Here is a 25,271-nt window from a genome sequence, read left to right on the forward strand (position 1 = left end):
TCATGTCAGCAAGTTGATGATGTCATGCTCTCACAATCTTTTATTCATTTCATACACAGAAATGACAAAAATCTCATATCTCAGCCGTATAAATATAAAACTTGTCTTTAAAACCACCCCCCCCCCAAAAAAAAAGAGAGACATGAACAAATGTTAACTCTGATATATCTTAGTATGGGAACATGCTTTTACTTATATTAGCTAAAAACACAAATTTTTCTGAATTTCATACATGTATATAACATACACGAAAAATTGTGATGGTATAACATCATCAACTTGCTCATTAGAATATTCATAAGAACTGGTCAAGAAATGTTTTCAAAAAAAAAAATGTGAAATTTCAGAATGTCTTCTTTATTTCTTATCTGATTTTTGTCATTCTTGTATCATGCTGTAGGGAATATTTTTCTTTTTCTTTTAAAGTCTATTTATTTTTGGGGTGGATTTCTTCTCTGACTCTGTTCGAATAGCATTGAAACTCTTATTAATAGGTTGAATATAACGACACCCTCAATGTTTAACAAAGTGATTTTCTAGGTCTCAATTCTTTACATTTCTTTGTTTTTGTTTTGTGAATATACATATCAAAGGGTGTGTACAGTTCTGGTCGAGGCGTAGATTTTAGCTTTTAACATTTTGCGAGATATTCAGAAACCACTCTATGAGATGTAAGGGGGAATGCAGTTCTAAGGGGTATCAAAAGTTTATTCGATGAAAATTGGTTTTGAAATGGCTGAGATATCCAAAAACAAAGAGATCCTAATAAAGTTGTGGCATGTCGCCTTTTATTATTAGCACTTTTTTTATATCTCAGCCATTTGAAAACCAATTTTCATCGAATAAACGTTGAATCCTTCTTAAAATTACATGCTCTTTCATATATCGTAAGAGGCTTTTCATTATCTCACTTTCATAGGAATGTTCAAAACATGAATCCCTACCTCAACCAGTACTGTACAGTCCCTTTAAAGTGATTGTAATTCCTTAAACAGCAATTCCAGTCAATGGTTAAGCTGACTTTGGCAAACGAGAGTATAACATGTACTATCAAATACACAGGATGGCAGAAATGAATAAACATAAGCCAAAAACTAACTTCATATTTGTACTTTTGTGAACAAACCATGGGAGACATGGGCAGTGAGGACTTCATCTCAAATCTACATGTAATTTGCAAAGCGTGTTTACACTCAATATCACTGTTCCCTGCATATATTTTGGAATTGTTTAAATTCAGTAATGTCAAGTCCAATACTGATGAAAGTTCTCCAGCTCATATTGTTTCATTTGACTCTACATATCAGAGTCCACTGAAACTTGACATGGAATTGCACTTGTTAGTAAAAGATGAGTATTGCTGATGTGTTTAACAGACATAATTAAAGGGATGATATAGTTTTGGTTGAGATGGGCTTCAGGTCTCCAACTTTTGTGAGATGTGAGAAACCTCTTATGAAATACTACAGTGCATACAATTCTTACATGATTTCAGAGTTTATTTGATGAAAATCAGTTTTGAAATGACTGAGATATCCAAAGACAAAGTGGTCCTAGTAAAAGGTGGGACCCACCTTTTATTAAGACCACTGTATTTTTCATATCTTAGCCTTTGAAAACCAATTTTCCAAAAATAAACTTTGAATTGTGGTTTCTCTTTATCTCGCAAAAAGTTAAGATCTGAATCCCCCATCTCAACCAAAACTATACCATAACTTTTTCATCAGTTTCATTGGTTTGACATACGTGGGATGACTGTGTAAGGTACATGATGGATTGTGAATTGATATTAACATTGAGAGGGTAAAAACGACAACATGGACTGAGGTTATCTTTGGTTTTTGAAGATACAATCCATTTATTGCTCAGCAAATCACTTCTTGGTTTTCAACTCTGCCAAAACTTTCACAGCAACAAGCAAACTTGATTTTTCCTCTCCTCTGAATACCTCATACAAATATCTGACATAAGCAATATTATGGATTTTTTAACAGGTGTGAATTACAATCATATTCCTCCTCTAATCCCAAGGTTTAATCTCACTGTAGCACGACATATTCACTGGCTCAAAAACTGAATGATAAAATGCAGGTGCTGCACATGTCATAGTAGAGAATAAAATGTAACTTAAAAACTTGTGGTCAATAATCATCATCTTAAATGGGAAGAAAAGGGAAGCTAGAAGATCCTGCTGTCAGTAAAAGAATGTCTGAAAATGGACAGCCTGAATAACTTTGTTCTGTTCATCTAGCATTCAAATGTAAAGATTCAAAAAGTGTCAAAATACTTTGAAATAGTACAGTCTTGTGATGACAACGACAGAACACAAAATATTACAATCATGGAGCAGTGCACTACTCCAGTGATGGCTTTGGTACACTAGATCAGCACAGAATATGACGCTGCATTTATGATACATGGAAAAAAAAACTTTACTTGAGAAACATGTCATGATTTAAGGTCATTAAATTCAGTGCTTTATGTCATAACCAAATTCTTCTGTGACATGTACCTTTATTAAAAAATGTAACGGTGCCACTTTATTCGTTTCTTTTCCATGTGATACAAAGATGATCCAGTATTCTACATAGTGCACAATATTTTTGTTCTCATTAATCTTTAAGATGTTAATCTCCAAAATACCTAAACTGACTGGAAATTTTTCTATTTTATCACATTAAAACTGTACAGTATTAGTCACTTTCCACATTATATTAACACAGTGTGGATATTTATATCTACAGCATGTGAGACAGCTTCACTGTGGATATAACTTTAAAGCACTTTTGAACTTAAAAGGAAAAACAAAACTAAAATCTATGAACTTCGACATTGTTGTACTTACATATTTAGATTTAAAAAAAAAACAACAACCCAGTAATATTAGCTCAATATTCTCTATCCAACACATTATTAAGCTGTTTCAACTTCAACATTATCTTGACATGAATTTGATATGACAGGCAAAAAGAGAACAGAATCATATATAATAATGTCCTAATTTCTCCTGTACTTGGGAGGGTAGAGAAGGGGAGGTAAGGGCCGCACTGTAGACTAGATAAAGATTATATACATCAAGTAAGTGCATTTTGCTGTATATTCCCAGAATGATTCTCTCCTGTTGCAGTTTGATTGGAATGTTGCTGACCGACCCATGACCCTTGATGGCCAGACCACTTAAAAAAAAATAGACTGGAAAAGAAAAGAAGCATCACAATTCCTTCATTACCTTCCACTTCTAACATTGCCAAGTGTTCCTCCTTAAAGCAATATAACATGGCAATAGCTCTGAATCACCATGACATGTAATTTGGCAGCCAAACACAAAAATTTTACTGGAATTGCTTATCATTTTTTTCATGTATAGTCTCCACTCTCCACAAATATGCTCTGACATATCTTACATATATATTTCTTTGCTGCGAAAAAAAAGTATCAATCTGCAATTATTTCAAAACATTTGAAGTTCCAGGTGTAAATATGATATATAAATATATGTTTTAACTTTGATATATAATAAATAAATGAACAGGGTTACAACACAATGAACTATCTAAGGACTGTAGTTACAATCAGAACAAGTTTGAACTAAGCTGTAATTTTAGCACAATAAGTACGAATATGCAAAGTTATACAGGTCAATTATTTGACTGACACCTCCGACTACACTTGAATACTATTCCTGGTAATAAATACAAAACCAACAATCAAACCAATCCAAAGAGACATGGTGTTATATGAGTTAGAAGTAAACTTGCTGTAAAGTATAATCTTATCGAATAAGGAGCACCATGCAAAAAAAAAAGTGAATCCCCCCAAAATGGTAATCTTTGCATCTCTACACATGCTAGGAGAACTTCATGCGTGAAGCTGTATGCAAAGATTTGCTCTCCACTATGAATGCAACAACTGCTAATGAATCTATGCTATATGCTGGTAATACTAACTTGCATTAATTACATCATTTTCACTATAAAACGGAAAACTTTTCTATCAAATGTCTCATAATCTTTGATCATGCCCCTATTCGTTCCTTTCCTTTCCCCCTGCAGTATTGTGAGGAAGATCTGTGTAGATCTATGTTTGTTTGTTTGTTTGTTTGTTTTAATTGGTTGTGTTTTCTTATCTGCAATCAACCTGGACGCAAGTTACTATCGATATCTCGTACAAACTGAACTCACTACCTACCTGCAACATCTAATGCATGCCACAGTATCACGACAAATAGCATATTGCACTGTAGAATATTCAATCTAACATTAACAAACAAAACTGTAGAGCTCTGATATGCCGTGCGTATTCATAGAGACGGAATTGAAGTGAAGAGTCTAGGCACAAGATGGCTTGTCAAAAACACCACACAAATATAAGGGAATGCAAAGACCTAAAGAAGTTACAGTGCAGGCTCCATGACTGAATAAAATGTATCACACAGGTTACAAATACATGGGGCTATAATATATGATGTGACTGCCGGGGGTAACCAACTGTCACGTAACTTGTGCTTACACTCAGGGATATTCTGATCTGGCATCACATGCATGCCATATTATCATTCTTTCTGTGAACAAGATGTAATAATGTAACTTTCATTTGTGTGTGGGTGTTCAAGATGAGGTCCGAACAGGTTGTACTGAACAAGTATCAATGGTGTACAAACATTTTTTTTTTCTTGAAAAATCTAATGAGTAAGGTTTTAATACAAAAAGCAGCATAGAAAAGATGTATTTCAGCAATGTGATTTTATCAAGAAACAGTCAAAAATGTTGAATGTTTTGTTCGTTTCAATTTTTGTGTATTTTTCTGATAATTATAAATCCTTTTTAATTTCTGTGTACTCTGTAAAATTTGGCAACTCTGCAGTTACAGGTATAGTAAAGCAAATACAAAGCACACAAACACTTTTACATGTGAGCAGCAGTGCACACAACACACACAGAATCTATCAACTTCAACCCAACGATAGTACAAATGTCTTTTTTTGTTTGTTTGTTTCATACGAACTCGAAATGGACATTTCAAAACCGTTTGATGATGTGAGAAATATTTCAACGTTACATATGATACTGTACAAGCGTCTCTTCTCTGATATGTAGAGAGCGCTCACAAGCATTCCACTGCCACTATGAGTGATGCAACACAAATTGTTTCTACCAATTCTATGAAGAGCTTGCTATAAAAAAAAAAGTCGAGCGCCCTCGTGTGACAGAAAAATTACAATCTCCCTTTTATTAACACTTTCTACTGCCCAATGAGCGACTTTCGATGATGAGATTTGATTCAATTTTGCCTTGCAAAACTTACGATTTAACACCAATCAGGCAGAGTAGGAAGTTTTGGCTTAGCTTCCAGCCAGTAGGCAATAACCCATGAATAAGAACACTACAGTAACGATGGTACTTAGAAACCTCACTGATTAATTGATGTCGAGCTGAAAATCTGCAAAAATACTCTATGCTCCTTAAAATTTATACAACAGATACTGCCTGGCTGACTACCATCTGTACAATGTTGTGTAGGGAAGGATCTCTTTGGATTTACACAGAAACAATTGAGAAGGAAGGGGGGGGGGAGGTTCCAGACTTCGAAGATTATTTATTCATTGAGACCTAATTGGACCCAGTTTAAAGAAGAAACACATGTGGATGGAATATACTTGAAGCGAAAATCCACTTCATATTGAAGATGACTTTAACTAGAGTGAATCCAAACAACCAGGAACAGTGACAATTTTGTTTGTTTCTTTGATTTTCATCTATCAAAGCCAACTTGCACACAGAGTGGAGTTTCCCTTTAATGTTTCCCTTTAAAGAGTACAGAGAGAGATAGATGGAGAGAGAGAAAGAAGAAGAACGACAGGAGAGCATATTAAAGGGGACAGTGACGACTAGAGAAGCTGGGAAGCTGCCATTCCAAGTGCTTGTCTTGCTATGATTCACAGGGTCAGAATTTCCCAATCTCTTTGTCCTCTATCGTTGTTTTTGTCTGGGATGCCTTCGAGGGGCACACACCGGGGTAGAGAGCTCCTCTTTTGTGATGCCATCCGGAAAATGTTCCTCCGCATCCATGTAATCCTCCCTGGGTCCGGTGGACAGTGTTGGTTGCTAGGAGAAGTAGTCATCCTGATCTTCTTGATTAACGCTGCACGGGGGAAAAGAGGGACGAGAAGAGAACAATGCAGTGAGAAATCTCTGTTGGATGTGCTGCTCTGAAGACCCCCATCTCCAATAAGTCTGGACCCTTTGGCCCGAATTCACGAAGGTGGTACAAATGAAACCATGGTTTAAACCATGGACAAAAACCATGGAGCGCCAAGTGTCGCACGGAATATTTCGTAAGGAAATTGGTCATTTTGTTGACAAAATGACCGTTTCGTTAACTAAATTATCATTTCGTGCACTACATGTTCATTTAGTTACAAAATGTTGTCATTTTGTTACAAAATAATCATTTCATCGAGGAAATGACTGATTTCGTAACGAAATATTCCATGCAACACTTGGTGCTCCATGGTTTTTGTCCATGGTTTAAACCATGGTTTCATTTGTACCACCTTCGTGAATTCGAGCCTTTGTGCTGAGAAAAATAAATTGTGATTGATGGTAAGATTGGCATCAATTGTGTAACTCAGGAGGCAAAAAAAAAGGGTGCACTTCGAGAGACTTACAACTGATTCCAACTCTTGCTCTCACAAATACAAGTTTTGGGTCCCTTTCTTTGCAGTTTGCATGGATGATGCCAAAGAGTCAAAAAGTCGTCTGCTAGCATGGGGCAACCATTCTAGGGCAGTCACTTTGTGCGATTTGGGCAAGCCAAGGAAAAAATGAAACTTACCTGATGAAGCAAGCAGAATCTCTTAACACACTTCCAAACACAAAGCATTTTTAAAACATACTGTGATCACAGATTAATGACCTATTTTGCCGTCCATAGCACTGATGGTGAATAGGTCACTTAATATTAGTGCACTTTTGAAATCCTCTTTTTAACATCAGTTGTGCATTTCCTATTCAAAACATGCTACAAGTGCATTCTGAAAAAATTCATAGATGAACTGAGTTCTTAAAAGAAGACCTGCAGAGAGGTTGTTACTTTTATGCAAATTGTATAAATTCGTCTTGTTATATCACTGGTGCTATGCCTTCAACTGACAATTTTCTGATACAGGTGAGCATTTCAGAAAGAAAAACACAAAACAATTCACATTGACACTAAGGTAATGTCTGCAATGCAAACAAATTATCTGAGTGCAGGTTGCTTCTGTTCTATCAGTATTCTCATCACTAAAGCTACATACAGTGATAGCTGTACAAAAATCTGTGAGGAACAACAGAGTCTGAGATGGAGAGACTACACAGGAAAACCAAAAGGATTGCTGACTATGACATGAAAGTGTGAAATGCAAAATGAGAAGAGAAGAATACATATGATAACGATTGGAAAGCAGGTCAAGACCTACCGGAGGATCTTTTGTGGAATATCTAGACTAACAGCATTTCTTAAAACTCAGAAGGAAACAAAAGACAAAAAACATGGCTTTTTCTTGGCTCTCTATCACAAGCTAAATAGTAATGTCACAGTGCTTAAAAATGCTATGCAGTGCTAAAAAGCTCTTAAAAGCCCATCAAAGAAAAAAGAAATCACTCTCGTCATACGTAGGAACAGCAATGCAAAAAAGGCTGACCTACTCTGTCAAAAAACAGCAGTTCTAGGAATTAAAGTCATTATGAACACATTCTATCTTATATTTCCCATCTTGTATGCTCCCACTGCTGTTATGATATGGAATATGGACATATTGCCATAGGGAAGGGAGCACAAACAAGATTGTGGTAGATGAAACAGATACCTTGGACTTGGGTAATTGGCTTATTTGTGTACTGTCATAACACTGGATTTAGATATAGCTCTTTGGCAAAACGCAAGAGATGGTATATTTGAATAGTACTACTCATCTGTTACATCAACAAATTATTTACTACTTTGGATATTTCTTCCTCAAAACAAGGACTATGTGTGATATCCATGAAAGAAATGCGTCTTATCTGGATGACCCTGGCATCTGCCTATCTAACCTGTTACTATATCCGCTGCTGTTATGCAGAAAAGAATTTTTCCATTTGCATTGCATTATCTACACTTTTGTTGTTGTTGCATCTAACTCTTGCATATCGTATCAATGACCAACATAGTGTGAAAAGGACTACTTTGTATGCAATTCCCATGCAGAAAACACAAACAAACAAACAAACAAACAAGTTATTAGTATATCCCAGAAAGCTTGTGGTCTTTAGCTTATTATGTTTTCTTATGAAACTCTACTTTATTGTCATTATCATTATCATTTTAATCATTACTGTTCATGGACATTATTTCAACAAATGATGATTTTATTATTTTTTTTTTAATACTAAAGACTTCAACTACTGTTGCTACCACTGCTACCAAATAAGTAACTACTGCAAGTCCATAAATTACAGATTGGGAATTCCTGACAATTTTGCAAGTGGTTGAATTTGTGGTAAAAGGAACAGACTTTTAGTTTTTGGTGGTAGTCTGGATCATATCAAGACCAAGAAAATATTCTCAGGATGCGTGCACATCTCTTTGGCATTTAGTGACCCTATGGCCTTAGCATAGGTTTATGCTCTCTAAATATTTCTACTTATTGATTGTATTACCATTATTTTTTGCTATGATTATTTGTGACCATTCCCTTTAAAGGAACAACATTTTATCACCTTACAGTGTATAAAACATAGAAGCAAAGAAACTAAAACATGCACAGCAAACTGAAGGGCAAAGAGGCAGAGAAGGACAGACAAAAAAAAATGCAAACAAAGTGAGTGAAAACTAAAAAAAAAGGGTTTTGTTTTGTCAACTATCTATTGTGTCTGAAACCCATGTGAGAAACTGCACACCTTTTACGCACAAACCTCTGGTACTCAGAGTGTCTGCTCTCCAAAACTTTGGAAAACAGTGACGAAACCTTGACGGGGGAGAGGTTGGCCACAGAAAACAAAAAACACAGAGGAGAGAAAGACAAACATAAGCCATGCACAGTTTTTAGTCTATAATGCCAGAACAAACATGATACACGCAGACATGCCAGCATACAAAATTATGACTGCACAATGAATGGATAACTGGGGGATATTCTTTTCCAAAATGAAATATATTGTAAAATTAGAAACATTTGCTCAGTGGGGTGGCCTTATTTCACAGCATGAACCTTTCATGAATTGCCACTGGCATTTATTGCATCATGTAGACACACACAAAAACATTGCATGCATTTTACTGTCGCAAATCTTGGCTTCTCACGAAAGTTTCATGCATGCGAAAAAAAAAATTATGGTTTTACAGGAGGCTGGCATATGTCTCATATGGGGGTTTAAAACATTCTTTTGATCACATAAGTCTTATTTGCAAGCCTTATCAATATTATCAATTCATGTGACAGTCACTATGAGAAGGATGCATTTCCAATGGATGGGAATCAGTGATGCTCTATTGCTTGAAAATTGCACATTGCACAATTATTGATGCTGTAAAAGCGGATATTTCGCGCGACTAATTTTTCGTGCTCAGCCAGGTAAGATGAGTTTTGTGTGTCTTTAATTCTGCGGAATCAAGACATCAACTACTGGAACACATGGCAAGCAAAACTATTCGCATGCTTGTATTTTTGTGCGAGTTTCTGATTGCGCAAAATGTGCGAAAATTTCCACTTTTACAGTATTCTTTTATCCTTTGCTGGCAGAGCTTCTGCTAAGTTTACCATGTTCTGGTCTCAAATCTAGAAGAACCTTACCTACAGCTAACAATGATGATTCATAGACATACATGTATCACTTAAGGTCAAAAGAACAATGTTTGAGCAAGAAATATAAATTTAGATATTCTAATTATGGCTACTGGAAAATGTGTGTATGCAAACTTGAATATTAGACACAATTACACATTTTCAGTGCCAAAGGGGGGATTTAATTTGACTTTGAATGTGGCTTTCACCAATGAAGAAGGTGCTTTTGGACCAAAAAAAAAAAGCCAATTTAGGGGCAAAAATAAAGTCATACAAGTTCCATATACCCTAATCTATGTTGCCAATTGCTCAAGTATGGGACGTCCCACAAGCATTCTCATTTAGGATCTGCCTTGTTTATCTACATAATCAAGATTACATGAAGATGTATAAATTGAGCACTCAGGACAATGTGATTCAGTTTTTCTCCCTCTCTCTCCCTCAATAAAAAAGAAAAAAGAAAAGAAAGACATAGCATTCCTCTTGCATACAAGAGTATGTATGTGTAACCCAGAATTATGCTGGGTCTACATCTGTGTAATATCAATTATCCAATTCCTTTGAATGTACAGTCAACCTTGCTTTAATTAAGACGACCTTGCATAAGTCGAATAATCGCCTAAGTCGGAGGTCTCTTCAAGTCATCTTCTCTTTATATTCTATTGATTTTAATCCCTCAGAAGTTGAATTTTCTCGATTAAAATCGAAGCTATTTCTTCAGTCCAAATAGATTCGACATGGGCAAGGTTGACTGTACTAACAGTCATGTCACTGGATGTCAGTATATGGGCCTGAAAGCATCTGTGAAATGGGTTTGCATATCACACTACTTATTCAAACACTGCTTTGTCCTCTTATATCAACAACAACAACAACAAGAAGCAAAATAAAATGAAATAAAGAAAACAAACTTATCAGAACGAATACACACAGCAACAGTTTATCTACAAGCATGGAATAACATCAAATCATTTTATTGCTGGCCATATAAATTTTATGAGAGAACCTGTGGCTGCTGAACCTGATATTATGCATGGGCATTGTAAATGTGTGGGCATAAATGTTGTTCTAGAAACTGCTGTATAGAGGTACAACGAGTACAATGTGGAACTGGCATGAGCACGTAACAACACACATTTACTTTGACGGATGCTTTTTTGGCACTATCTAGCAGTGCCGTGGGATGCTTAGTCATTTTGCCCAACAACAAGTGACATGCCTAACACTTCTTTTTTCTTTTTTTTTTCTTTTAATGCCAATATTGAGATTAGTGTGGTCATGTATCATTTCATTTTCATTTCATTTCATTTCTTTATTGTCCAAATTATGTTTAAAAACATGGCATGGAAATTTGATTTTGTCACACATTCATAAACACATATTGACAACAGATAAAAAGCAAATAATATTACATTACATATAAAACATCAAGTGAATACTCAAAAAATACAGGGAACCAAACATACATCACAACATTGACTAGCATCATGTGTTTAACGTGCAGAGGGGGAAAATAAATATATTTGTGTACATACACAGAAAACTATGGAAAAATCAATTGCCGCAAAAAGTTGTATAACCACAAATTCTAAAACACCTTACTTTACACAGACCACTCCAAATATCATAATCCATAAATTATAACACATATTGCACATATTCCTTACACCCCACCCCCCATACACACAGCTAAAATCTGCTTCGTTTCACTGAATCCCTGACACGCCCGATGTGCACAATCAGACAACTATTGCACATTAATCTTAATTCACTTAGAAGTTATTCTATTCAAATAATTACAAACCATAAAATTCTTGTGTGTTTTTGATAATGCACAAAATACCCCCCCCCCTGCCGTCATACACCAAACCAGCTACAGCTCTCCCTTCACTTTATACAAAAATCAGCGGTTGTTATTACACATCCTGATTGCGTATGGAACAAAGGAGTCTGCATATCGATTTGTACGACATTTCAGAGACCGTAGTCTTCTGCCTGATCGTAGGAATTCAAAATAATCATGTAGCGGGTGATTCTCGTTTAACATAATACCATTTGCCATATTGGCGATCCGATCTGTACATTCCTTTGTAAGGTCGTAACTTTCCCCAGTGATTTTGCTAGCCTGTCTCACTATAGCTTCCATTCTCTTGAAGTCTTGTTTCCTGCAGACCCCCAAACCAGATGACACAGTTAAACAGTACAATACTTTCAACAAGTGATTTGTAGAAAAGATTGAGAATAGTTCTATCAATGTGTAGTGCTCTCAGTTTTCTCAGAAAGTATATACGAGTCCGGGCTTTTGAGATAACAGATCTACACTCTTCAGTCCAAGAAAGTTTACTGTCCACTGTTGTCCCTAGGTATTTGTAACTCTTGACTATCTCAATATCTGTACCACCAATATTTATAAATTTTGGCTGTGGGGGCATTTTCCGAAAATCAAACACAATCTCCTTAGTTTTGGTGAGATTTAACTGCAGACAGTTCTTGTCACACCAAGAGGTAAAACGTTTAACCTCGGCCCGGTAGCTAGATTCATCCTCATCAATAAGTCCTAAAATGACAGTGTCATCTGCATATTTCAAAATGAATACATTTTCCCTTGCTGATTTACAATCGTTCCTGTACAGAATAAACAGCAACGCCAATTATTTGCTTTTGTACTGTATCCTCACTCCCCCCCCCCCCCCATTTTCTTCCCATGGGGCATTCACTCAACAAACAGATGGAAACGTGCACCATACTGTTGTGGAATTCTTAACTGAGCAATTCTAGAGTGAACTAGCAGCACCCGTGGAAATCCACGGGTCTGAGGGGTTTAATTTCTTTTTCTCATAATACGATTTTGCACATTTTTATTGAAGAAATAAAAAGAAAAGTCTTCTCATTCTTTCCTTAATTGTGCTGTCTTCTAAATGACCACCCTTCCCAGAAATTTTATAATACATTTTTGTAGTATATGCCAGGCGATCCGGTCCATTGGTAGGGATCATTCCCGCCACTACTTGCTTTTATTATAGAACTTGAGTTTCGAGGGGTTATTTGCACCCGTTGAAGTCTAACAGTTGTCTTGTTGCCCCTCACCCCTCCCCCCCCCCTCACGCACACACACATTTCCACCTCCGCTGGGCAAAAAACAAAAACATTCAGGGAAAAATTACCAAAAACGCAAATGAGATTCCCTGAAAGTTCTGCCCACAGGTTGTTCCCGTCGAAACGGGAAGATATTAACACTATGAATTTGATTACCCCCTGCTCTTGCATCCACGCGGGCACCCGCGGGAATCCACGGCTGGTCTCAAGGCCTCGGTTTGTTTTGTGGTTTTTTTTTTCATGTTTCTTTTCCCCACGTTATGAGAGAAAAATGAGATATTTTCGTCTTCATAATTTTGCTCCCTCCTTTTTGTTTTTAATCACCAAAACTTGGCTTGATATATCATATTAATATAGAACTACATCTGCTTCAGATTGTACATTATCATAATTAATATTAGGCCTACAATTATTGCTCCTATTATTGTTATTATTATATCATTATTATCATTATCCTTATCATTATCATTATCATTATTATTATTATTATTACTATTATTATTATCATCATCATTGTTATTATTTGGGGAGGGGGAGATCATAGTCATCAGGTTTAATAGGCACCCGTGTGAGTAGGTTCTCACGACCTCGTATTTTTTTTCTTTAATATTTTTCCCATGTTATGGAAGAAAGAAGAACATATACATCACTGCATTCGTCTTCATTTGCTCCCTCTTTTTTTTTTTGTCACCAAAACTTGGTTTGGTAGACCATAGAACCACACATTCTATTTCCACTTGCAATTTTAAAAATAGGCGGTCGGCAAAGCGAGGTTTTCCTCTACGTCCGCTCATCTTATGAATATGTATGATTACAGCAGCTCTGCAGTAAACGAATGGACACAGCTGCGCGTGTAATCTGATATGTAAGGGTACGATCGGCAAATATATTTAGCCGCGTCCTAAACAGTCTGCGTACAATGACACTGGACTTGAGAGCAAACGGCGAGCAAACTAAATGACGTACCAGAGCTGCATATAGTATTCTGCAGTTGTGCAAAATACAATTACATAACCAACGTTCGTTGTTTTCATTTGGGGACGCCAATAATGGCAAACTGTACGTAAATGCCCTTGTAGTCCATATCACGCACACACAGATTCGTGTAACCATCGTCATTACATTCAGTACACGTAACAGGCGGAGGCAAAGGTACATCACAGAACTATATACACACAGTGTAGAGTGTGTATAGAGTTCTGCGAGGTACATTGTGTGTGTGCGTGCGCGTCCGCCGGAAAATGTCAGAGATTTCGCTGCACCATCATCTTTAGTATCCCCCAGTGTCTCTGCAAGCTAAAAGATGGAAGATCGAGAAAGCAGGAGGCCAGCGCAGGTTCCGTGAATATTGAAACGCTCGGCTCTTTCGTCACGCACAAAAATGCATTATGCATGTAGCTAATTAATTTTTCTTTTTTGTCCTCGACGTCGACACGGAGGCGGAGAGGGGACGAAACCCGCGCCATTCGATGTAGGATACTCTCCTGCGGCCGACGGCACCGGTCGCAACTGCCCGGAGCCGACGGCTCGGGAGGAGATAGAGAAACCAGCAACGCCGAAATAAAACAGGAAATACATAAGGCCGCGACAACAACAACAACTTCGAGTATTATAGTATAGGATGAGTGATTTCAACACTAATGATGATTTCACACATTGCAATGCAATGATCAAATAGGCCTACACATAGACCATATCCACCTATCACGACATACATTTTCACTGAACAACTATTAACAACTACAAAGCCCCAAACCATAAACTAACAACCCTGGGCTTCCATCAATGACTTGATGGGCATGACTAATGTTTGAAGAATTGGCCAATGGGAGGTGTGTGTGAAAAAAAGAAAGAAAAAAAAATCAATGATCAGCATAATGGCGCGGCATTGATCGATACACATAATGAGGCCGATCTACATCTACAATATGTAACACAAACATACCACCATTGTAACAATTGGAGATGACACTGCCCGCAATGCACAGCGGACGCAATTACCACGGCTGCAGCAAAGAGAATGGGCTGATACAACAGGGTTCCCAATGGAGTCAAAGAATAACAGTTTAACAGGTGAAAGGAAAGAAATGAAAGAAACAAAGTAACAGGAGGGAGGGGCAGAGGGGATGGTGGAATAACTGAAAGATATACATGTATATCAGAGATAACAAGAGCAACAGACAAAACCACAACTGTACTACAGATGATGAAATGACTAAAAAGCATAATGAATGGAAGAGACTACTGATGAAGAAAGAAAGAGAAAATTAAGCAAAGGAGAAATCAAAATGACAGGATAACACGAAACATATGCACTTTACAGCATGATCTACAACATCAGCAGTAAGAAGAAAGAATGGATAGCTAAAGAAGTGGGGAACATCCTTAACAATGATGACAGTTACAATGCAGCACCCATTCTTAACATATGAGATAAGAAACAATATTAATGGAACTGGGAATGAAGGAGAGGAAAAAAAATGAAAGATGCAGAAAATAGCACAGCATGGAAATCTACGTGGGCAGGGTTGACACATTTACAGATAGATATTTGAAAGACAGAAATAATGAACTGACAACACAAACACATGGAGAATACAAAAGGACAGAATCACAGTTCTCAACAGATGAGTCAAGAAAGGAGTGAAACAAAGACAAAACAAAAGATGAAGAATTAAAGGCACAGCCTGGGCTGGACAGAAGATGACAATGAGATGAATTTAGAGAAATAATGTGCCAAAAAGATGAAGAAAGAGAGAGTTTATGAAGGAAGAAAAATAAACAGATGGAAAAAGAATGTAGAATATAAGGACACAATTGAAAAGAGAGAGGGAGAGTGAACGTATGAGAGAGGATGGAAGTGTGTAAAAAAAAGAAGAGATAAAATATGAACATGCTTTGTGTCAGGGGTTTATTACACCCCTGGAAATAAATTGATCGATATCACGAGTAGCTCAGGGGAAGGACTGGTGTAATGACGGTAGAATGACAAAGGGCACCATATTTAGACGCTATGACAAGCTACTTCAACCTTCACCTTTTACACTCCATGCTGGTCTGTGAATGCATCTACAACTGTCAAAACAAGTGATGAGAAAATTGGGGGTGAACTTGACGATGCTTGCCTGAAGCTGAAATTTGTATGGATGACTTTTAATATGAGGTCTAATGGGAGATGAGGTTTGTTCCACATGATATTGAGGAACATGCAAATGCATATTATATGAAAATTTAATTATCTTTATGGTATAAAATATTCTTTGCATATTTTTCACAAGTGAAAAATGGTGAAACATGACTTGACTCACGATGTACGATGCTGATATAAAAGACATATTTCATGCTTATTAGTTTATGCCATTTTTGTTTTCCTTTCCTATACTTCTTCCATTACTTATTGATGTTCACAGTCTATCAAATTGTATTAATCTAATACTGTAGACTCAGCACACTACCATTCAATTATGTGCCTGTTTGCAGATTAGACCATGCCTCCAGGCTAACAAGGGCATCAATGACCTTTTTGTGTGTGTGCGTGTGTTTTGTGTATTTTTTTTTTCAGGTAATATAACAAACTATTCTGCCTTGTGGGAACTGTCAACAATTTTTTGTTCCATTTATCTACTGCAAAACTGATGATATGCAAATATTCAGGAAATGATAAATTAAAACAATTAAATAAATGTTGTACAAAAATAATTAAACAAGTCTCATTTGCAAAATTCTTATTAGACTAAGGTCACTGAAATTGGTCCCACAAGACGAATTAATCTTGCAAAGTTGTACTATTTCCATTTTAATTTTGTCATAGCCTATATCTTTTTCTCTTCCATAATATCAGATATACTGGTAGCATTTCACATGGCTCAGATTTGAAGTTCAACATATTGTTAGACAATTCCTTTAATCTGAGACACTACCACCCCCCCCCCCCAAAAAAAAGATTTGTGATGCATGAAGAGCATGTGTAAAGTGCATGACAATGAGATCACATTCCTAAGACCAACACTATAAAGATGCTGTAATGATTAAACATGACATCACGCATAACATGTATGAAAAATGGCTTGCAGTTATATGAATAAGCACAGTAAATAGATGGAATATGTTTGAAATTGTGTGAAAACATAAAGGAAGTAGAAGACTCACTAACTCTGGCTCAACGTGAATGCTGAAAGTTGAAAAGAAACAAATTTTGCATAGATCTTTAATGCTCTGAAACATTCGAATGCATCATTCCATATTCATTGTATGTACTATGGATATGAGGTAGAAGAGGCTTTGGAACTCTGAGCTCTTAGTGCGGAAGAAAATAGGCCAGTTTGTAGTTTTGCTTTGTGTATGAGCAGAAAAAGGTCGTTAGTACCAACAGGCATGTTGGTTTTTCAATTCACTGAGACAAGCATCTGGAATGTGATAATTTTTCATGTAATCCGTATAAATGGTGCTTGCCTGCATACACACCTCACAGTAAGCCTGGTATTTGGCAATACTAATAGAAAAAGTTTAGTATATACATTTAATGCAAAACAATTAAATGGATGCTTCCCCACACATATTACCAGTAATTGACAGACCATTCTGGTCACCTGGTCCATGCAAGTTCATTCTGTGTTTGAATATGATTGATGAATTCCATAAATTGTCACATCAAGTTTAATAATTGTGTCTCTGTGAAACAACTGGTGTGCCTATTTAAAACCAAGTGAGTAAAAAGAAAGATCATTTGTACCAATGTGTACGTGAGCTAACTATGAACTGGCTTGCTGTCTCATGGCTCATAAAGATTATCTGACAGATATTGGTCTAAAACCCACTCTCACATTAATAAAATATAATGCAAGCTTGATATTACTCTCAACCAAGACTGATGACTAAATGCATAGAATAATGAATGTTGTCAGCTCATTTCCAATGCACCAATATGCGAATCAATTCAATCACAAATTGTGCATGATATCTACCACTACAACATTCAATGAGACATATCTAAACACTATCACTTGCCCACTTTTGATCATAATAACTTCACTCTGAGTATTGGCCTACATACATGTATATCTGCCTGACTGAATCCATTGTTTCCATGTTGTTGTTGCTGTTGGTACTGAATCTCAGACACATAAAATGAGAATGTAATTGTGAATCATGGTTGATCGACGAAATCAAAAATTCCAAGTTGAATTCATGGCTTTCATAACATGCACATGATCCACTCAAGCCTATCCCTCCCCTCCCTTCCCCTCCCACCTAAAAAGAAAGCAAAAACAAAGAGACACCCATGCTGACATCTCTTACTATTTATTTAGTGTTTATTGTAATGATGTAGAAAAAAAATGAAGTTATTGAATTAAAGGGTATTCAAACAGTTTAAAAGCATGTATCAGAGCATACACAATGTCTGTCCACAACACTCACACACATACACACTCACATACATACACAAATTAAACATTATGAATACAAATACTAGTTTGCAGTACAATACATTTTCAGAAATCTCTGTTATAAAAGAATGCAACCTTGGAGTTGATGCTTCATCTGGATGTACCATTATTTATAGCAGAATTAAATAGAAATATGGAGATCATATATTATTAATAGAAGCCTTCTCATAACTGTTTACAATTTTTAGGTATAGGATCCTATATATATATATATATATATATATATATATATATATATATATATATATATATATATATATATATATGTATATATATATATATATATATATATATATATATTTAAATCTCTGTATCATGAAAATTCTTTGTTTCTCTCACAAAGGTCTCGCTTAGGGGCAATCTTTAGACCTGTATTTCATTTCATTTTGATCCACTTAACGGTAAATGCCTTGCTAAGTGGAGAACAGCAGCATTGAAATTAGAGCTAGCCTTTCAGGACAGACTCTTGCACACAAGAAAGTACAAGACTACTCTGCCATTAAACTTCAAGCTTCAGCTGGACAAGCAAGTCTATTAAAAGGAAAGCTCCTTGACTAATCTTTTTCTCCTCCTCCAAGAAACCTTGAATGAGTAACAAGCCTATTAGGTTTTACAGCTGCACGCTACCTTGTAAGTGATGCTTTTGGCCAATGCTCCCACGAGGATTCAAATCTCACAACTTTTAAAATCCCTGTTCTAACTTGTGAGGATGTTTTCAAGAACACTGGCTGTAAATAAAGCTGAAAGAGACACATAAAATTCCTTTCCCATGTATCATAATTTCTTGTTCATTCATATCTACATAATATACTTTCTCCACCTGACAAAGTATAAGTCTGTACTGGAAGTTGAATGCCAAATCTAAATCTCTTTCTACACCAGGCTGGAAAAAAAAGAATTCGTGAGCAGTGCGCATTCCACATCATTTCACTGTTGTTTATATAATAATAATATAAATATTCTGAAATTTAATTATTTTTTAACCGTTGAGAAAATTTTAGCCTTGTCACCAAATCAATATTTATTTTGGGTGATTTTTATCAAAGTAATTTGGAACCCGCAAAAAATATAATCAAAATAAATACAAAAAAGGGACAAATTCTATCTCCTGACCGAGATCACTATTGGCAACGTCCATTACAGAGGTTCAGCAGCCTAAAAATCGAAGTTAAGTACTGTATACATCATATATTTAGCAAGACTAATTTTTTGCAAATCAAGACTTTCCAAAATTTTGCGAGTGGTAAAATTTGTGACTGTGGTTTACTACAATGGACAAGGAAATGTACATGTTCAGATTGCATTCACGTCGGGATCAGAGTTGAATTTTTTTTTTTGGAAAATTCGCGAATAACAGCCCACTCACAAATTTCATGAACATAAAAACCCAACGAAATATATGGCATATACAGTAAATCAAGACATGAGAAAACCTTGTCAATAATAACAAAGCTTCCTCATACAATTTCCCATCGACCTTCAACTTGTTTTCCTACTCAATGGAACTGTATAATCCCTGTACCTACACAGGGGGAAAAATGATCACCCCCCCCCCCTAAAAAAAAAACAAGTATGTTTGTTTGACATGCTTTTCCACAGGCAAATCTTCTCCCCAGTCCCACAAATTATTGTGCATGTGGGGCTCTGTACTTTACTGGCATTACATATGGGCCTACTCACTGCATCCCTCAGAAGCATGGTTGTCTCCTTGTCTGAGCTGAGAGCGAGTGAAAAAAAAAAGTACACTCTCCACGGCAGTACTGGCATGAGTCACTTCACAGAATGACTCAAGAAGGTTAGGGGCAGTTGGCTTTCGAGTGTCCTAATGACATTTTGGTGACATAGTGCCAACATAGATGAGAATGTCAAACATTCAGCTCACAGTCACACGCCAACTGACAAGCACACCCTCACACCACAGCCAACAGATACATCCTAGAAAACATTTGTAGGAAGCAATAAATCAGTGTGCAGCCACTGTTGACTTCTCTATTTTTTGATATCTTACAGTGCTTTCTCACTCTCAAACTACACATATATCCCAGCCTCCTATCATGCTATTCTCACTCATTTTCTCTATGCACACATGAGCCATTTTCCCTTGACTTTCCCTCTATCTCCAGAAAGCTAGATTTTCTCTAGATTATCTTCACAATGCACCTTCTCCTGGTAACAGTTACATGTTAGTCATGACAACATTGTTTTTAATGCATTCCTATATGTGGAGCACCCTATGTTTCACCACTCACCAAGTTTGATTGGAAAAAAAAATGAGGCTTGTTAAAATTTCATGCGAACAGTTCATGAGGGATATCCCTATATTTACTCCAAATGCTGCCCGGTGCATTGATCAAACACAAAAGTTCTAGAAAAACGTATACAATAAAAAGTGTTTACCGGTACTTAAATCAAGAAATGTTGGGTACATGTATGTATTTTTTGCTGCACACACACAGATACACAAAGAAAAAGATGAAAATCCTTAGATCCTACAACCATACTCATAATTCTCGTGTAAATCCCACTGGTAACTACATACAGGCCCACACTATATGCGGTATCCACGTCATTTTTAGTGGCAGTCTTGAAAGGGCTATAAAGGATGTGACTTGCACACATGCTACATGATGCATTTCTTCACATGACCATGAAAGCCACCCAAATTCCCATTATCATTTTTTTTTTCTGTTCCCTTGCTATTTCCCTGAGGACTTTGCCCAGGTTTTATTGCTTCCATTTATTCTCCTTATCATCTTCCATTATATCTCCTTCTGGGAATCCCTCACATTCATTTTGTGTCATGAATATTCCACCCAAATCATCACCTAATTATCTTCCTAATCACAGGGGAATGAATAATCTCCAGATTGATTTGCACAAGCACACACGTACACAAATGCACACACACACACCCACCCACAACCACACCCACACTTGGTCCATAAATGCATGCAAGCACATACACAAACACACACATACACACACACACACACACACACACACACATGTACACACAAACACACACACACACACATCATCATAACCACCCCTTGATGAGACACTGAAGATTCTGAAGCATTCACAAATATTTGACTAACTCTTTGACCCTGTTCTATATTATGCAGGTTCAGGAAGGAGAGAGCAAGGCGCGCATGAGTTGGCTGTCATCCATGGATATTAATTAAGACAGCTAATCATATGATGCTCTATCGATGTTTATCGGATGACGAGGATAAGGTAGGGGCGGAGGATGTAGGGGCGGAGGATTGGGGGGGGGGGTGGAGACGGGGGTAATGGGATGGGGGTAGGGAGAAGAACCGGAATCTCATTTCCCTCACATCTCTTCCTGGCCCAATGCACTCTGATCAAATTAATCTGAGATGTACTTCCAAAACCACAACTTCCTCGGCGTGTAATCCTATTTTCTCCAAAGAGGCTACGGGCCAGAGCTAGCAACCTCTCGCGGAAAACATGCATCCGTCTTCCAGGGACGGGAGTGCATCGCACGCGGGTCAATGATGGAGGATATTGGGACTGCATACAGTACAAAGAGGGATTGGATTAGACTCGTCTTGCACACACTCCACCAGAAGGTGAAATGACAAATATCTGCAAAGATGGAGAAAATAGTGTCTATGTTGATGGACACATCTTTCAGAGTTTTTTTTTTTAAAATTTCAGTATGACATTTCTGTACAAAGCTAAGACAGTGTGGAAAGCTTATGGAGATATTGAGACTGCAAGTTAATTTGCATATCACCTGCGCGATAGAGTAACAACTCTGAAATATATCATGTAAACCAGATAAATTATGACTTTGAATAAAGATGCTAACAATGGGACCCTCATATACATTACTATTTCAACTAACTTGTGGTACCATCTGTGAACAATTCTCCATTTGCATTAAACAAATGATTAATGCGAATTACTGTTTTCTTTTCTCTCTTTTTTTGATTCACCCCGTGTGATATCTGTATAAAATTAAGGAGTTCCTGGAAATGTTGCATGTATCAACACCATGAGCTAACACAAAAGTCATTTAGTTTCATAATTGATATGGCATTAGCAACCTTTGGCTAGCCAAACATACACCTATTATGGCATTTGATATCTGTGCAATATGTAGCAAAGTCTTGCGGGATTGTGTTTCATTTGAACAAATATTGACATATGGGACATTGTAAGTCAGTATGAAAGGTTTCATCTTTCTACGACATCAGTCCCACGATCATTCTTCCTTCTCAAAGCCCAAGTGCAGCTTTCGTTAAATGAGAAATTAGACACAAGAAAATCTATTCAATTTTGTTTATTAGTTGATAGAGTATATCCTTCATTTTGTGGGCTAGATAGCAGAGTAAAAATCAAATGAGCAAACGAAAACTGACAGAATGATAAAGCACCTACCAGACAAGGGCAGGTTGACTAGAATGACTCTTTGGTAAGAAAATTCATGTTGAGACATTCTTCACCAGTGAGTTACATGTGTTTTTTTTACTTCCATGCATACTATGCAATAGTTCTTGTAATACGATCTTGAAAGAGTAAATGTCAAGAAGTTTCATGACATTTGGTCTCATTGAGTTGTTCATTCCAAAAACTATGCACGGGCCTCGAGGATGCACTCTAACCGTATCATATGGTTCAAGTGTCAGTCTCTCAGGTATGATTATCTTCTGATTTGTCTTCTTTTTTTGCTGAAACTCATATGATGTTCGGATCACATCAATATTTTCATCACATTGTTGAGGTTAGTTGAGCTTACTTTAAATGTATTTCACATGGCCGTTAACTCATTCGGCTGGAGACTAGTTGGTGACCTCGGGGGCATTTCATGAAGTGTTCTGTCTGACATATTGGTCAGACAAATTTGCTCTCAGCCAATCAGATGCAAGGATATCAGTAGCTTATAACAGCTTGTCAGAAAAATATCCGACCAAAACTCTTCATGAAATGCCCCCCCCCCCCCCTGGTGACAACTCGAGTCTCCTTGGTCATGGAGTGGTCTCAGAGACATCTCCTGGAATGTAGCCGAGTATGTAGCCAGGGAGTTGCGACAAGAGTCAAACATGTTTGATTTTCCAAGGACTCTTTCCAGTCTCCAGCTGGTCACAAGACACATCTCTGCCAGGTCTCTGCGACATCTCCTTCTAGCTGCGGCCAATTGGCCGAGACTATTTTTACTCATGAAGTCTCCAAGACGATTCTGTGACTATGTGGAGACCCATTGGCATCCTAATGAAGTACCGGAGATGTTACAAAGACATCTCCGCAACTGAGAATATGTCTCGGAGATGTCGTGGCAACGTCTCCATGACTTCTGGACAGATAAATTATTACTTGATTTGAAGATGTCTCTTAAGTTGCTGTGGAGTTGCCTTCTTGGTGATAGCACAAGCTATTTTTTTTTTTGTCTTACGAGTCGTGACAGTCGCGGCAAAGTCTCCTCTGGTGAGATGCACCCTCATGTATTCATAAGTAGGCAACCACAGGGACCAACAGCTTTACATCCCCTCCGAAATACTAGGTAATGAGGATAAAGAGCCGTGCCTAAAGGGGAACACCCACTCCCACCACCGAACCAGGAACCCCATGATTGGGAGTCATGTAGTCTTATCCACAGAGACTCAACACCTCCATGTCACATGCTCTCCTGGTTAACTTTCCCTTCAATACCTACCATAGGCAACACTGAGCTTGTTTCTACTGGATGCTAAAACTTTGAGGTGATGCAAGGTGATATGAGGTGATGCTAGATGATGGGCCTATACAGGTATGCAGGTAACATCTCAAATTTTTCCTCAGTAGAAATATATTGGGTAGTGGATGATAACAGGTAAACAGAGAAGATGCGCAGAGTTGAGGGTAACACCTAAAATTTTTCCTCTGTAGAAATATATTGGATAGTGGGTGATGCAAGGTAATGCGAGGTGATCCGTCTTCCACCTATCTAGGTGGTCAATGCAAGAAAATGTTAGGGATGATTATTAGCAGAAACGGAGCGGGAAAACAAACTTAGCAGCATGCCGGATGTCTCGAATTCTTATTGGGAGATTCTGCATGTTGTTTTGGTAAATGTATTCAAATTCTACGCCTGCTTTGTTCACGAAGGTCACTCTTAATAATCTCAAAGCTTGCCAGAGACTTGCCCTACCTAGCAACTACTCAGAGTCTTCCTGCCTATCAAGGAACTTACTTGGAGGGAGCAGGTGACTAAAATTGGTTGTACAGTGTAGGCTGTCGGAAAAGAAACATCCATGAACTGCAATACGGTACAGAAATGGTCTATTTGGTCACAAGGCAGTGCGCCACGACCTGATCAGTGACCCTATAATACGCAACTTCCTGAATCACCAAACGTTGCAAGTTCCCTTGCATTACCCCGCATCATTGCACATTTAATTGCTCCGTAGAAACGGCTCAGGTCGTAGTAAAATCGGGGTGATGCAGGTGACAAAAATTTGTAGTAATGCGAGCTGATACGAGGTGTCCAGTAGAAACATGCATATTGTGTGTAATCCCAGCATCCTATCTACAGTATACCCACTGCCCTCTTCACTGACTTGATGTGTTTTGTTTTCTTCAATCGACAGTCTCAGCCATATCCTGTGTTGTCCTATGGCTCTGAAATTGAGAGAGCTGCAATTCATGCTGACCAAACTCTTCAACCTTTCCATTCCCTTGTTGTGCCCATTTAGTTCTTCTAAATCCAGCTCTTTTTTCTCATATATTTTTTTTTTTTTTTTTTTTTGGGGGGGGGGGGGGTTGGGTAGGGAGGAAGTGAGACCATGAAGCTATTACTGTATACACCAAATATTTCGCGACGTTTTCATTTTTACAAATTTAAAATCACACGAATGTGATGTGCACACATACATTTTCCTGTTCAGTACTATACTCCACAAGCGCAAATTTGACCACTC

At 37.3% G+C, this 25,271-nt stretch overlaps 1 protein-coding gene across 3 annotated transcripts in view; it reads right to left on the bottom strand.

Moving 5' to 3' along the window:
* Positions 1 to 5,845: 5,845 nt before the first annotated feature.
* Positions 5,846 to 25,271, bottom strand: part of LOC139724106 (protein bicaudal D homolog 2-like) — a 53,934-nt gene continuing 34,508 nt past the window's right edge. Inside the window, exons 4-6 of one of the 3 annotated variants that reach the window (XR_011710411.1) lie at positions 17,051 to 17,072; positions 8,922 to 8,989; positions 5,846 to 6,141 (exon numbers count right to left, since the gene is read on the bottom strand). Coding sequence is in view for 2 of the 3 variants with exons in the window: in XM_071635306.1 (XP_071491407.1) it covers positions 17,061 to 17,072 (12 nt within the window). In the remaining variant the exon portion in view is untranslated. The remainder of the gene's footprint in view (positions 6,142 to 8,921; positions 8,990 to 17,050; positions 17,073 to 25,271) is intronic. The other 2 variants (XM_071635306.1, XM_071635307.1) reach the window with 2 other exon arrangements.

This window comes from Diadema antillarum, unplaced genomic scaffold (genome assembly GCF_040938485.1).
Source record: "Diadema antillarum isolate AM-2024a unplaced genomic scaffold, OU_Dant_1.0 scf00000207, whole genome shotgun sequence".
NCBI classification, from domain to species: Eukaryota; Metazoa; Echinodermata; class Echinoidea; order Diadematoida; family Diadematidae; genus Diadema; species Diadema antillarum.